This window comes from Cebus imitator, unplaced genomic scaffold (genome assembly GCF_001604975.1).
Source record: "Cebus imitator isolate Cc_AM_T3 unplaced genomic scaffold, Cebus_imitator-1.0 Scaffold53, whole genome shotgun sequence".
NCBI lineage: Eukaryota > Metazoa > Chordata > Mammalia > Primates > Cebidae > Cebus > Cebus imitator.
Window position 1 is genome coordinate 3,768,221 of NW_016107368.1, and position 13,702 is coordinate 3,781,922.

The following is a 13,702-nucleotide window of genomic DNA, read 5'->3' on the forward strand; positions in this document are numbered from 1 at the left end:
CAGCCTCCTGAGTAGCTGGGATTACAGGCATGCGCCACCATGCCCAGCTGATTTTTTGTATTTTTAGTAGAGACGGGGTTTCACCATGTTGACCAGGATGGTCTCGATCTTTTGACCTCGTGATCCACCCGCCTCGGCCTCCCAAAGTGCTGGGATTACAGGCGTGAGCCACCGCGCCCCACCCCAGAGCGGCATTTTTCTGTCTTTTAATAGGAAAAGAGATCTTGGGTTCAGTTTGGGTGGGACCTCAGTCCTAATTACCCCCCGCCAATCACTTGTTTCCTCCAGTCCACCCTCCTGAAGGTCATTGACAAAGACTTCGTTGTCTCCTAGGAGAAGGTACCATAAATCTCGGGTCAACATAATTCCATCTTAATATCAGTGACTTTATAAAAATTTACCTTGTGCCTGAGCCTCTAGAGCCCGAGTGCAAAGCAGTGATTGGTCAAAATTCGGCCTCCCTCCCACTCTGAGCTCGGAGTGTCCCCTAGCGCCTGTGTTTTGAGTCTGTTTCCAGAACCTTGGCATGAACTTGGGACTTGGCGTCTGGATCCCTTTTGATCACACTCAGGTCACCTGCAGGGAACTCCACTCAGCACTGCAAGGTTTAGACCAGCTCGGTCCCACAGAGAAAGCAGTCAACCACTATGTCATTTTGTTTTAGTTTTTTGTTTTTTTTTGAGACGGAGTTTCACTCTTATTGACCAGGCTGGAGTGCAGTGGTGCAATCTCAGCTCGCTGCAACCTCCACATTCTGGGTTCAAGCGATTCGTCTGCCTCAGTCCCCTGAGTAGCTGGGATTACAGGCATGCACCACTACACCGGCTAATTTTCTATTTTTAGTAGAGACGGGGTTTCTCCATGTTGGTCAGGCTGGTCTTGAACTCCCGACCTCAGGTAATCTGCCCGCCTCAGCCTCCCAAAGTGCTGGGATTATAAGAATGAGCCACCACGCCCGGGTACCACTAGGTCGTTTTAAAACAGCTTCATCTGAGGCCAGGCACTGTGGCTCATGCCTGTAATCCCAGCACTTTGGGAGGCCAGGGCAGGCAGATCACGAGGTCAAGAGATCGAGACCATCCTAGCCAACATGTGGTGAAACCCCATCTCTACTAAAAATACAGAAATTAGCTGGGCATGGTGGTGTGCAGGAGAATCGCTTGAACCTGGGAGGCGGAGGCTGCAGTGAGCTGAGATCGCACCACTGCACTCCAGCCTGGCAACAGAACAAGGAAGTTAACTCACAAACCATACAGCAAGCCCATTTAAGGTGTACAAGTGAAAGTTTTCGGTGTCTTACCTTATTTTTGTTTTATTTTATTTATTTATTTATTTTTTGAGACAGAGTCTCGCTCTGTCACCAGGCTGGAGCGCAGTGGCACAATCCCGGCTCACTGCAACTTCCATTTTCCAGTTTCAAGCAATTCTCCTGCCTCAGCCTCCTGAGTACCCAGGACTACAGGCACGCACCACCACGCTGGGCTAATGTTTTTGTAGTTTTAGTAGAGACGGGGTTTCACCATGTTGGCCAGGATGGTTATTTTTTTTAAGACAAGGTCTTGCTCTATCACCCAGGCTGGAGTTCAGTGGTACGATCACAGCTCGCTGCAGCCTCGAACTTCCAGACTCAAGCAGTCCTCCCAAGTAGCTGGGACTACAGGCGTGTGCCACCATCCCTGGCTTATTTTTGTATTTTTAGTAGAGTTGGGATTTTGCCATGTTGCCCAGGCTGGTCTTTTTAACATGTTTTATTTTATTTTGTATGTTGTATGTATGTTTTTTTGAGATGGCAACTCGCTCTATCACCCAGGCAGGATCTCGGCTCACTGCAACCTCCGCCTTCCCGGTTCAAGTGATTCTTGCGCCTCAGTTTCCTGGGTAGCTGGGATTATAGGCTCAACCCACCATGCCCGGCTTATATTTGTATTTTTAGTAGAAATGGGGTTTCACCATGTTGGCCAGGCTGGTCACAAACTTCTGACCTCAGATGATCTGCCTGCCTCGGCCTCCCAAAGTGCTGCGATTACAGGCGTGAGCCACCAAACCCAGCTATTTATTATTAATTAATGTATTATTTATTTATTTATTATTTACTATTATTATTTTTGAGACAATCTCGCTTTGTCGCCAGGCTGGAGTGCAGTGGCGTGATCCTGGCTCACTGCAACCTCCACCTCCCAGGTTCAAGCAATTCTCCTGCCTCAGCCTCCCGAGTAGCTGGGATTACAGGTGCATGCCACCACGCCCAGCTAATTTTTGTATTTTTAGTAGAGACAGGGTGTCACCATGTTGGCCAGGATGGTCTCATTCTCTTGACCTCGTGATCTGCCCGCCTTGGCCTCCCAAAGTGCTGGGATTACAGGCGTGAGCCACTGCACCTGGCTTACTGTATTTATTTTTGAGACAGAATCTCCTTCTGTCACGCAGGCTGGAGTGCCGTGGTGTGATCTTGGTTCACAGCAATCTCTGCCTCCCAGGTTCATGTGATTCTCATGCCTCAGCCTCCCAAGCAGCTGGATCTACAGGTGTGTGCCACCACACTCAGCTAATTTTTGTATTTTTAGTAGAAACGGGGTTTTACCATGTTGGCCAGGCTGGTCTCAAATTCCCGACCTCAGGTGATCCGCCCACCTCGGCCTCCCAAAGTGCTGGAGCTAACAAGCCATGAGCCACTGTGCTCAGCCGGTCACCTTGTATATGACCTGAAAAACCCAATCTCATTGTACCTTTCCCTGCCTTAGTCATGGATTTACGCCTTGCCCCAGGGACATGGAGAGCAATGATGAACAGCTATGCCTTGTCCCCTGCCTCCAGGGCGTATGTATTTTACTAGCCTGGGGAAGACTTCGGGGATGCCGGGAAAGGGCTTGTCTAATGGGTGGGAGGAAGTGGACTCTGGGCCAAGCTCCCTTTGTTCAGACACCAGCTGTGCTGATTTTTGCTGTGAGTCACTTGGTCTCGGTTTTCTCATCTCTGAAATGGGAATAATGGCAGCTCCTCTAAGGACTCACGGCTGGGAGCTTTGATAAGCAGGCCATTGTCACCAATGACCCTCACTCCTCTCTCATCTCTTCCAGCTCCTCTGACCCATGGAACTCCTGGGCCCCGCCAAGCCACGATGGCCGTGGCGCCACTGTCTGGCCGGGCTGCTGTTTCAGCTGCTGGTGGCTGTGTGTTTCTTCTCCTACCTGCGTGTGTACCGAGATGATGCCACTGGGTCCCTCATGGCAGTGAAACCTGTCACTGGGGCTCCCAATAGGTCCCACTGCCAGGACAGCACGGGGACCCCCGCCCGCCCCACCCTCCTGATCCTGCTGTGGACGTGGCCTTTTAACATACCCGTGGCTCTGTCCCGCTGCTCAGAGATGGTGCCCGGCACGGCTGACTGCCACATCACTGCCAACCGCCAGGTGTACCCACAGGCAGACGCGGTCATCGTGCACCACTGGGACATTATGCAAAACCCCAGGGCCCGGCTCCCGCCCCGCACCAGGCCTCCGGGGCAGCGCTGGGTCTGGTTCAGCATGGAGTCCCCCAGCCACTGCTGGAAACTGCAAGCCCTGGACGGATACTTCAACCTCACCATGTCCTACCGCCGCGACTCCGACATCTTCACACCCTACGGCTGGCTGGAGCCGTGGTCCGGCCAGCCTGCCCACCCACCGCTCAACCTCTCGGCCAAGACCCAGCTGGTGGCCTGGGCGGTGTCCAACTGGAATCCACAGTCCGCCAGGGTGCGCTACTACCAGACCCTGCAGGCGCATCTCAAGGTGGACGTGTACGGGCGCTCCCACAAGCCGCTGCCCCAGGGGACCATGATGGAGACGCTGTCCCAGTACAAGTTCTACCTGGCCTTCGAGAACTCCTTGCACCCCGACTACATCACCGAGAAGCTGTGGAAGAACGCCATGGGGGCCTGGGCCGTGCCCGTGGTGCTGGGCCCCAGCAGGAGCAACTACGAGAAGTTCCTGCCGCCCGACACCTTCATCCACGTGGACGACTTCCAGAGCCCCAAGGACCTGGCCCAGTACCTGCAGGCGCTGGACAAGGACCACGCCCGCTACCTGCGCTACTTTCGCTGGCGGGAGACGCTGCGGCCTGGCTTCTTCAGCTGGGCACGGTGTTTCTGCCAGGCCTGCTGGAAGCTGCAGCAGGAACCCAGGTACCAGACGGTGCGCAGCATAGCCGCTTGGTTCACCTGAGAGGCCGGCGTGGGGCCTGGGCTGCCGGGGACCGCGCTTTCCCCGGGCCTCACTGAGCGGGACCTCACCCACCTAGGGACTCACTAGTCTGGGGATTTACCTACCTGGGGCCTTATCATCTGCTGGGCTCACTTCCCTGGGACCTCACCTGCCTGGGGCCTCACCTGCCTGGGGCCTCACCTGCTGGAGGCTTTGGTGACTAGGAATGTCACTTACCACGGACCTTACATACTTCACTGCTTCCAGGAGCATCCCCTGTGGAATCCTCACCTGCTGGGGACCTCAGCTGTTGGTGACCTCGCCTGCTGGGGATCTTGGCTGTTGGGGACTCTACTCACTGGGACCTGGCCCCAGAGATCTTGCCACACTGCATCTCACCTGCTAGGAGCCTCACCTCCTTGCGACCTCACCCTGGAAGGCACTGGGCCCTGGGAACTGGCACTCTTGGGGCCCATCCACAAGGGAGAGTTCCGGCTGATTTGTCTGTGATGTTGTTAACTGCCTGGGAGGGGCGCAGAGAGACAAAGACTGTACCCTTTCCAGATGTCATACTGCAAGGAAATCCGATGAGGTGGCCGGGTGCAGTGGCTCATGCCTGTAATCCCAGCACTTTGGGAGGCTGAGGCTGGTGGATCACCTGAGGTCAGGAGTTCAAGACCAGCCTGGCCAAAATGGTGAAACCCCATCTTTACTAAAAATACAAAAATTAGCCAGGCGTGGTGGCGGGTGCCTGTAATCCCAGCTACTTGGGAGGCTGAGGCAGAAGAATTGCTTGTACCTGGCTGTCAGAGGTTGCAGTGAACCAAGATTTCGCCATTGCACTCTAGCCTGGGTAACATGAGCCAGACTCCATCTCAAAAAAAAAAAAAGAGCCAGGTGTGGTTACTCATGCTTGTAATCCCAGCAATTTGGCAGGTCGAGACAGGCAGATCACAAGGCCAGGAGTTTGAGACCAGCCTGGCCAACATGGTAAAACCCCATCTCTACTAAAAGTATAAAATTAGTTGGGCGAGGTGGCAGGCACCTGTAATCTCAGCTACTCAGGAGGCTGAGGCAGGTTAATTGCTTGAACCCAGGAGTCAGTGGTTGCAGAGAGTGCAATCTCGCCATTGCACTCTAGCCTGGGAAACATGAGCAAGACTCCATCTCAAAAGAAAAAAAGAAAAGAAAACTGATGATGTGTTCTTCTCATTCTAGGACAGTGGTTGTCTCCCCAGGGTGATTCTACCCTTAGGACGCTCAGCAAGGTCTGGAGATATTTTTGGCCATGGAAGTGCGGGAGGGGGATGAGGTCACCTAGTGGGAGAGGCCAGATTACTCTCAACCCCCTATGATCCATAAGATGGCCACCCAACCAACAGTGATCTGGTCCCAAGTGTCCAGAGATAGAAGTTTCTATGGCCCTGGGGGCAGGTGTCGGAGCCCTGGGAGATGCATCTCCAGCTGCTTCTAGACCTGTCTGTTCTAGAGTGGGGTGAGGAAGGCCCAGTGTGGGTGGGGAGTGGGGTCCCAGCTGTCTGGGGGACAAAGTGGGACCTGGCTGGGACAAGGGGAACTTTCCCNGGATGAGGTCACCTAGTGGGAGAGGCCAGATTACTCTCAACCCCCTATGATCCATAAGATGGCCACCCAACCAACAGTGATCTGGTCCCAAGTGTTCTGTTCTAGACCTTTCTATGGCCCCGGGGACAGGTGTCAGAGCCCTGGGAAGTGCATCTCCAGCTGCTTCCTTGGGGTGGGCTGACTGAGTGGGGTGAGGAAGGCCCAGTGTGGGTGGGGAGTGGGGTCCCAGCTGTCTGGGGGACAAAGTGGGACCTGGCTGGGACAAGGGGAACTTTCCCGCCCAGACACAGTGCCAGGTGGGGCCAGTTAAGTCAGCCGAGGTGTTAGGGACAGGACGGAGAAGGGCAGAGGCTCCCCGAGAAAAAGGGGGGTGGGTGTGTCAGTGACCTTCAGCATGGGGGTGCACGTGGCTGGGGCGACACTCAGTGTATGGCTGCCAGGAACGTGTCACTGTGGGTGCGACTGTGTGTGCATGTGTATTCGTGTGGTGATTATTCCAGGTGTGAGACTGAACGTGAAGGCCCTGGGAGTGTATGTCATTTTTTGTTTTGGTTTTGGTTTTTTGTTTAGATGGAGTCTTGTTCTGTTGCCCAGGCTGGAGTGCAGTGGCACAATCTTGGCTCACTGCAACCTCCAACTCCCGGGTTCAGGCAGTTCTCCTGCCTCAGTCTCCCGAGTAGCTGGGGTTACAGATGTGCCCTACCATGCCCGGCTAATTTTTGTGGTTTTAGCAGAGAAGGGGTTTCACCATGTTGGCCAGGCTGGTCTCGAACTCCTGACCTCAAGTGATCCACCCACCTCGGCCTCCCAAAGTGCTGAGATTACAGGCGTGAGCCACTGTGCCCGGCCTGAGAGTATGTTATTTATTTATTTATTGTTTTAGAGACAGATGGGAGAGCAGTGTCATGATCATGGCTCACTGCAAGCTGGAACTCCTGGGCTCAAGCGATCCTCCCACTTCAGCCTCCCAGGTAGCTGGGACTGGAAGCATGCACCGTCACGGGGCTCTCGCTTTGTTGTCCAGGCTGATCTTGAACTCCTGGCTTCAAGCGATTGTCCGGCCTCAACCTCCCAAAAGGTGGAGATTACAGGCGTGAGCCACCGCGTCTTGCCCTTGAGTGTACCTTCGCATGTGGGACAGTTCAGAGGCCCCTCTCTGAGTGTGCAAGGCTCTCTGTGTCTATGTGGGTCTTTCGCTGTGTGGCTGCCGCAGGGCTGTGCGTGGACACAAGTGTGTCTGCAGGTGTGATGAACAGGATGGCGACTCAGGCTATGTGTGCACTCCGAGTGTGTGTCTGTGACTACAGGTGTGATGCAGTGTGCTTTTGTGAATGAGAAGTGACTTTGAAAGTGTTCTCTCAGGCTGGACGTGGTGGTTCACACCTGTAATCCCAGCACTTTGGGAAGCTGAGGCGGGAGGATCACCTGAGGCGTTTAAGACCAGCCGGCCAACGTGGTAAAACCACATCTCTACTAAAAATAGAAAAAAACAATTTAGCCGGGAAGGACGAAGAGGCTCACGTCTGGAATCCCAGCACTTTGGGAGGCCGAGGCGGGCAGATCACAAGGTCAGAAGATTGAGACCATCCTGGCCAACATGGTGAAACCCCGTTTCTACTAAAAATACAAAAATTGGCCGGGCACGGTGGCTCACGCCTGTAATCCCAGTACTTTGGGAGGCTGAGGCGGGTGGATCAAGAGGTCAAGAGATTGAGACTGTCCTGGTCAACATGGTGAAACCCCGTCTCTACTAAAAAAAAAAATACAAAAAATCAGCTGGGCGTGGTGGCGGGTGCCTGTAATCCCAGCTACTCAGGAGGCTGACAGGAGAATCGCTTGAGCCAGGGAGTAAGAGGTTGCAGTGAACCAAGATCGAGCCACTGCAGTCCAGCCTGGCAACAGAGTGAGACTGTCTCAAAAAAAAAACCGCACACACAAAAAACAAACTAGCTAGGCTTGGTGGTGGGTGCCTGTAATCCCAGCTATCCAGTGGCTAAGACACAAGAATCACTTGAACCTGGGAGGCGGAGGTTGCGGTCAGCAGTGATTGCACAACTGCACTCCAGCCTGGGCGCGTTTAGACAGAAGAAAAAAAGAGTGTCCCTTTTTGAGTATGTAGTTCTCTCATTGGGTCCACATGGACCCTCAGTCTCTTCATCCAGAGTGGCTCCACCTCCCTCTACTAACTTCAGCTCCGCCTTTGTCTTCCCCAGAAGCCCACAGAGTGGGAGAACTGCAGGTTGAGCTGGACCTCAGTCTCCTCTTGCAGTGTGCCTCTCCAGAAGCCCATACAGCCCATGTAGGGTCATGGGTCCTCCTGCTCAACCCTTGTACAGTCCCTGTGCCTTGTGTGTGTGACAGACCCCCAGCCGGTGTGCGGCCTGCGCCGTTGGGAATGTAGCCCCCAGGGACTGCAGGGGCTTCTCTGTTTATTTATGTTCCAATTCCCTGGCTGGCTGGGCCATCGGCCTGTGGCTGGGACTCTGGATCTTCGTGGGGCACAGGAAGGCCGAGGTCCCGGGAGGCCCTGGAGGGTGAACAACACACACACACATATACACAGCGGCAGGGGAACTTCTGGGCGGCAGACCCCCATGTGTGTCCTGGGCTGAACAACTCTCCTCTCTCTGAGGCCAGGCCATCTAGGATGGGGAAGCTGAGGCTCACAGTAAGCGTCACTGGGGCTTCAGGAGCATCTGAGAATTCCAGCCTCTCTGCGGAGGCCAGTCTGAGCCCAAACGGTGGAGGAATCCAGCACCCCAAACCTCAGTCAGGAGACTGCGGGGGTGGGCGGGGACCCCAGCCAGCAGCAGCCCTGAAACTGCTTCCCAAGCAGACCACCCACGGGCTGGGGCCTGGCCGCCAAGCCCTGCTCTCGGGCCCCCGGGAAGTCCTGCTGATTAGCTGCCGTGTGTCCAGCTGTAGCTGGGGGGGTCCCCGTGAGCCGAGCCAAGTGCCAGGGATTCTCCCTGGGGGCGGTCTTTGCCCTCCAGCTTTGTGGGGGGGAAGGGAGGGGAGGGGCCGGCTGAGCCTGGGGCGGACACTGTGGTTAGAGGGTGGGCCTAAGGGGCAGATGTGTGGGAGAGGGGAGGGGGCCCAGCTGAGGGGAAGAATTGTAGCCCCCAGTCTGAGGGGCAGGAGGGGAGGGGTCCTGCCTCACCACTGCCCGCCCTGGGCTCACAGTGCCCGCCCTTCCCCGCCCCTCAGACCGCGGGACCCGCCGACCCCTCCCGCATTCTGGGAACCCAACCCCCAAGGCCTGCCAAGCATCAAGGTGACACCATGGGCAAATCTAAACACCGTCCCGGGCTTTTTCCATCCTCCGCAAGGGCTCGTCGTAAATCCCCCCTCGAGGCCCAGCCAAGGCTTTTATGAGCAGAGGACCCAGGTCTCTGGGGACCCAGCTCTACCCCAGCAGGCGCCGGCTTCGGGCTGGATGGGCCTGGCGCCTGCCCCAGGCCTCCCCGCCGGGAGGTGGGCAGCTTGCGGGTATTTTTAGTAGCTGGTGGAAGGAGATAGTGGCTTTCAGCTCACTCTCGTGGGGGAGGACCGGCCCGAGGAGGCCGTAGGGCAAGGCAGACCTGGGTCCACATGGACCTCAGTGTCCCCCTCCCCAGAAGCCCATAGAGCGGGAGAAATGCGGACGAGGAGTCGAAGGGGAACTGGGTCCACCTGGACCTCAGTCTCTTCATCCACAGAGTGGCTCCCCTCCCCCTCCCCAGAAGCCCACAGAGAGGGAGAAGTGCGGACGAGGAGACGATGGGGAACTGGGTCCACCTGGACCTCAGTCTCTTCATCCACAAAGTGGCTCCCCTCCCCCTCCCCAGAAACCCACAGAGCAGGAGAAGTGCGACCACCTGGACCAGTCTCTTCATCCAGAGTGGCTCCGCCTTCCTCCTCCCCAGAAGCCCGCAGAGTGGGAGAAGTGCGGACGAGGAGACGCTGGGGAGCTGGGTCTAGCGAGACCTCAGTCTCCTTGTGCAGTGTGGCTCCATTTCCCCTCTCCAGAAGTCCATACAGCAAAGAAGTACAGACGGGGGAACAAGCTGGGGAAACGAGGTCCACCTAGACCCCAGAAGCCCACACCGCGGAAAGGTGAGGACGGGAACGAGCTGCGGAAACTGGGTCCATCTAGACCTCGGTCTCTTCCTCCGCAGCATACATCCCCTTCCCCAGAAGCCCACGCGGCCGAGAGGTGGGGACACGCCGGGAACGCGCAGAGGGACCCCTAGGGAGGCGGGAAGGACGGTCTCTCCCAACGTAGCCCGGTTCACCCTGTTTTCCTTTGCATCCACCCTTCCCCCAAAGCAAACGGCATCCTCCCACTGGTCCCCGTTTTCACGGCGGAGACGGCCCCACGGCCCACCCGCGAGCCCCTCGCCGAGGGTGAATCACGAGCCTGCTCCATTTCCCACACTTTATCTCAGTACAGTTATCGCGAGAGTCACGAGGCCGCGCCAACGTGCTCTGCGCACGCGCAGTCTGCCGCTGGGCCGGTCGGTGGTGCCGTCGGGGCGGGGGGCGTGGCCATCGCGCCGGCTGGGTGAGGTAGGGTCACACGCAGGCGCACTCGCGCGCTGACAGCTCGCGCACCGTGTGGTAGCGGCTCTGCGCGTCCAGGAAGGACACCTTGTTCTCGTAGGCCGTCGGGCGGCAGCAGGGCTGCGCGCGCACCCGCTCCCGCCTCAGGCGCCGCCGCTCGCGCAGGCGCTGCAGCCCCAGATCGTAGACGCGCGTGGTCTCCTCGCAGGCGCCTGCGCAGTAGCGAAACAGCACCGTCTCGTCGGACGCGTAGCCCAGCCCCAGCTCGCTCACGCGTACCTCCAGCTCGCGCAGCCCGCACGGCCGCGCCCCCGACCGCTCACGCGCGCGCCGCCGCGGGGGCCCCTCCCGGCGGCGCGGACCGGGGGGCTGCCCTGCCCAGGGCGTCAGCTCGCGCAGCTCCACCGCATCCGGGGCGCCCTGCAGCAGTGCACGGTCTGCGAGGGGAGGAAGAGAAAGAAGGGGGGTCAGTGGGTGCAGGGGAGCCTCCGCTGTACCCCTGCAAACGAAGACCCTTGCTGGGACGCCAGGCCTGGACGGCCTCTCATCTCGCTCCCAGATCCCAGATCTCCCCACCCTCTTGCTGAGCTGTTCATGCACCCTCTCTGGGCGGCATTGAGGGGCACGTGCACACTCACACCCCCACGCTGGTCCAGCGCCCCTTTCATCGGCTGCCCAGAACCTGGTTCCCCCTTTCTAGGCCGCTTTCCAGCCCATCCCACCTTGAGCTGAGCTGACCAGGGTCTGGAACTCACCTCCTCTGGGCCCCACTCTCACCCCATTGCTGCTCCATTCTCCCCGTCCTCCATCCTAACCCTATCTAGACCCCGCCTCTATGCTGGGCTGCCCCAGGACCCTGGTGCACCCTCTCTGGGGAGTGTTAGGGGGCTGCTTCCCATGCCCCCATTCCTCTTCAGTGAGGCTGTCATAGGTGTCTATCTCTAGAGCCCCCTCTTCAGTCCCCAACGTCTTCTCTCAGCCCCAGGGCTTTCCAGACTCCATCCCCGCTGCTCTGCTCGTGCAGTGGAGCCTCAGTTTCCCCATTTAAGAAGCTAACCGGGGTGTTTGGTCTTCTTAGAATGCAGAGGAGCAGGAGGCACTGCAGCCCACTGTGTTCGAGGCCTGTGTGGGGACTCCACTCCATGGGGTGGCAGCAGGTATTGGCAGGGCCACCCCATGTGACAGATGACAAAACGGACCATCCCAAGGTCACACCATTAGCAAGTGGCCAAGACAGAGACAGGCTTAAAGGACATTCTTCCTGCCTCCATCGTTCACCCAAATTTGGCCCAGGTCCAGCCGCCTTCTCCCACACTCGCCAAGAGGTGCCCAAGTCACCGATTCCCAGGGCCTGACAGCCTAAATTTATTACCCAAGCGCTGGCTCCACCCCCAAACTCTGAAGCCCCGGGAGGGCAGCGCAGACGTTGGAATGACAGGCAGCGCTGCTGCCGGACCTGCAGGCGGGGGACTCCCAGCCCCACAGCAGGTGGCCGTCACGCCTGTGCTAGGGAGAGGAAATCTTGGGTTGAGTCTCCACCTGCCCCCAAGGCTGGTGCACCTGGCTGTCAAAAGAATGAGCCTCTGGGTGGCCCTGGGGGAGGAGGGGCTGTCTGTCTCCGGAGGGCGGTGGGGGAGGTGTCTGTTCCCACAGGGGGTCTCAGAAACCGGACAAACCCAGCCTCAGAGCCTGACTCTGCCACTTTCGCCACTTTTGCAACCTCAGCCTCCGTTTCCCTGTTTGTTCCATGAGCTCGCAGAATCTCTGCCTTGGTTGGGGCTGAGAGGGTGAGAAGTCGGTGTTGGGGGGCGGCCGATGACTGAGCAACCTGTTCCATGTTCTTTAAGCCCTGGAGGGGGACTGGAGCGACTGGGACCGTGCTGGGGGGTTAGGGGCACACCCCGGAGGGGTGCATTGGGGCAGACATTTGTGGGCTTGCCAGATATACAGATGCCGGGCTAAATGTGAATTCCATATAAACTACGAATCATCTTTTAGGATGTCTGTCCTTGCCTCCCTGCAACGGGGCTGGCTGCTTGCACAGGGACCGGAACACAAGGTCCTCAGCCTGAAATTCCACCATGGAGCCTGGAACATGGGGACTTGGGGACTCAGTGGCCTCTCCCTTTTTACAGTAGGGCAGGCAGGCACCTGCCCATGGGCTCTGACCCTCCCCAGTGCCTGAAATTCCTCCATTCATGATTTGCCCCGCAAGTCCTGGAGCACTGACTTTTGGGGGCCCTGCCTGGGGTCTCTGTCCCAGTGTCCTAGGAAGGACTTCTCACTGCTTGCAGAGGGAAGTGCTGGGAGGACAGACGTGGAGCTCGTGCCGGAGGAGGCCACCCTTGTGCATTGTAAGGACAAGAAAAAAGGATTGTGTGGGCTGGCAGGGGCGGGCGCAGACGTGCACACAGGCGTGCTCGTGGCACACACCCAAAGGTGCTGTATATGCACCTTACTGGCATCTGCACCTCAGAGTGTCTGCACGCATGGACATGTGCGTGGGCACGGGAGTCAGGGCCCACATACCGCCCTTGCCCCATGGCACCTGCAGTGGGGCAGGCACTAGGGTTGGTGGGGAGTTGGGAAAGGGTCTCGCCCTCAGGGTGGGTATTTCCATGTCCCTACAGCAGCACTTTTGCCTGTGTCTGTCTGCCCTCAACCCTGTCTTTCCTTTCTCTTTCTCCGCCCTCCTTACCCCTGAATCTCTGGGTCTCTGTCATGGTTTTTAGCTTGCACTCCATCTCCTGCCTCTCCTTGGTCCCTGTCCCCTGGGGCAGGTCACTGGGACCTCAGATCCAGCCTCTCTCTCCTCCCACCCCTCCCCCACGCTGCGCTGCGGGGCCAACCGGGCGAATGCCCAGGTCTAATCTCCATCTGGCCCCCAGGGGACCTTAGGGCAGAGCCTAATTCCTTGTGACAGCTGAGCTGAAAGACCCCGGTTCCCAGAAGTCATCCTAGCTCCACCAGGCCACTGGGGGAATTTGCAACTTCCCTCCACCCCATCTTTTTTTAGAAAATTTATTTATTATTATAATGTTTGGAGACAGAGTCTTGCTCTGTTGCTCAGGGTGGAGTGTAGATGTGCACTCATAGCTCCTGCGGCCTTGAACTCGGGCTCAATTGATCCTCCCACCTCATCCTCCCAAGTAGCTGGAACTACAGGCATGCGCCACCACACCTGGCTAATTTCTAAAGGCTTTTTGTAGAGATGGGGGTCTTGCTGTGTTACCCAGGCTTGTCATGAACTCCTGGGCTCAAGCAATCCTCCTGCCTCAGCCTCCCAAAGTGCTGGGATTATAGGAATGAGCTACCATGCCTGACCCTGAATAATCTTTTAGGATGTCTGTCCCTGCCTCCCTGCAACGGAGCTGGCAGCCCTATCTTTCTTTTTT

General features: G+C 57.4%; 2 protein-coding genes across 2 annotated transcripts in view; one reads left to right on the top strand and one right to left on the bottom strand.

Annotated features, from left to right (window-relative positions):
• Positions 1-1,241: 1,241 nt before the first annotated feature.
• Positions 1,242-4,309, top strand: LOC108304248 (4-galactosyl-N-acetylglucosaminide 3-alpha-L-fucosyltransferase FUT5-like). The gene is made up of 2 exons (XM_017528360.1): positions 1,242-1,270; positions 3,078-4,309. The coding sequence occupies exon 2, from the start codon at positions 3,090-3,092 to the stop codon at positions 4,200-4,202; it is 1,113 nt and encodes a 370-aa protein (XP_017383849.1). The 5' UTR covers positions 1,242-1,270; positions 3,078-3,089; the 3' UTR covers positions 4,203-4,309.
• Positions 4,310-10,168: 5,859 nt separating this feature from the next.
• NRTN (neurturin) overlaps positions 10,169-13,702 on the bottom strand; it is a 5,035-nt gene continuing 1,501 nt past the window's right edge. The window contains exon 2 of the mRNA XM_017528361.2: positions 10,169-10,744. Coding sequence (XP_017383850.1) covers positions 10,320-10,744 — 425 coding nt within the window. The 3' untranslated portion in view covers positions 10,169-10,319. The remainder of the gene's footprint in view (positions 10,745-13,702) is intronic.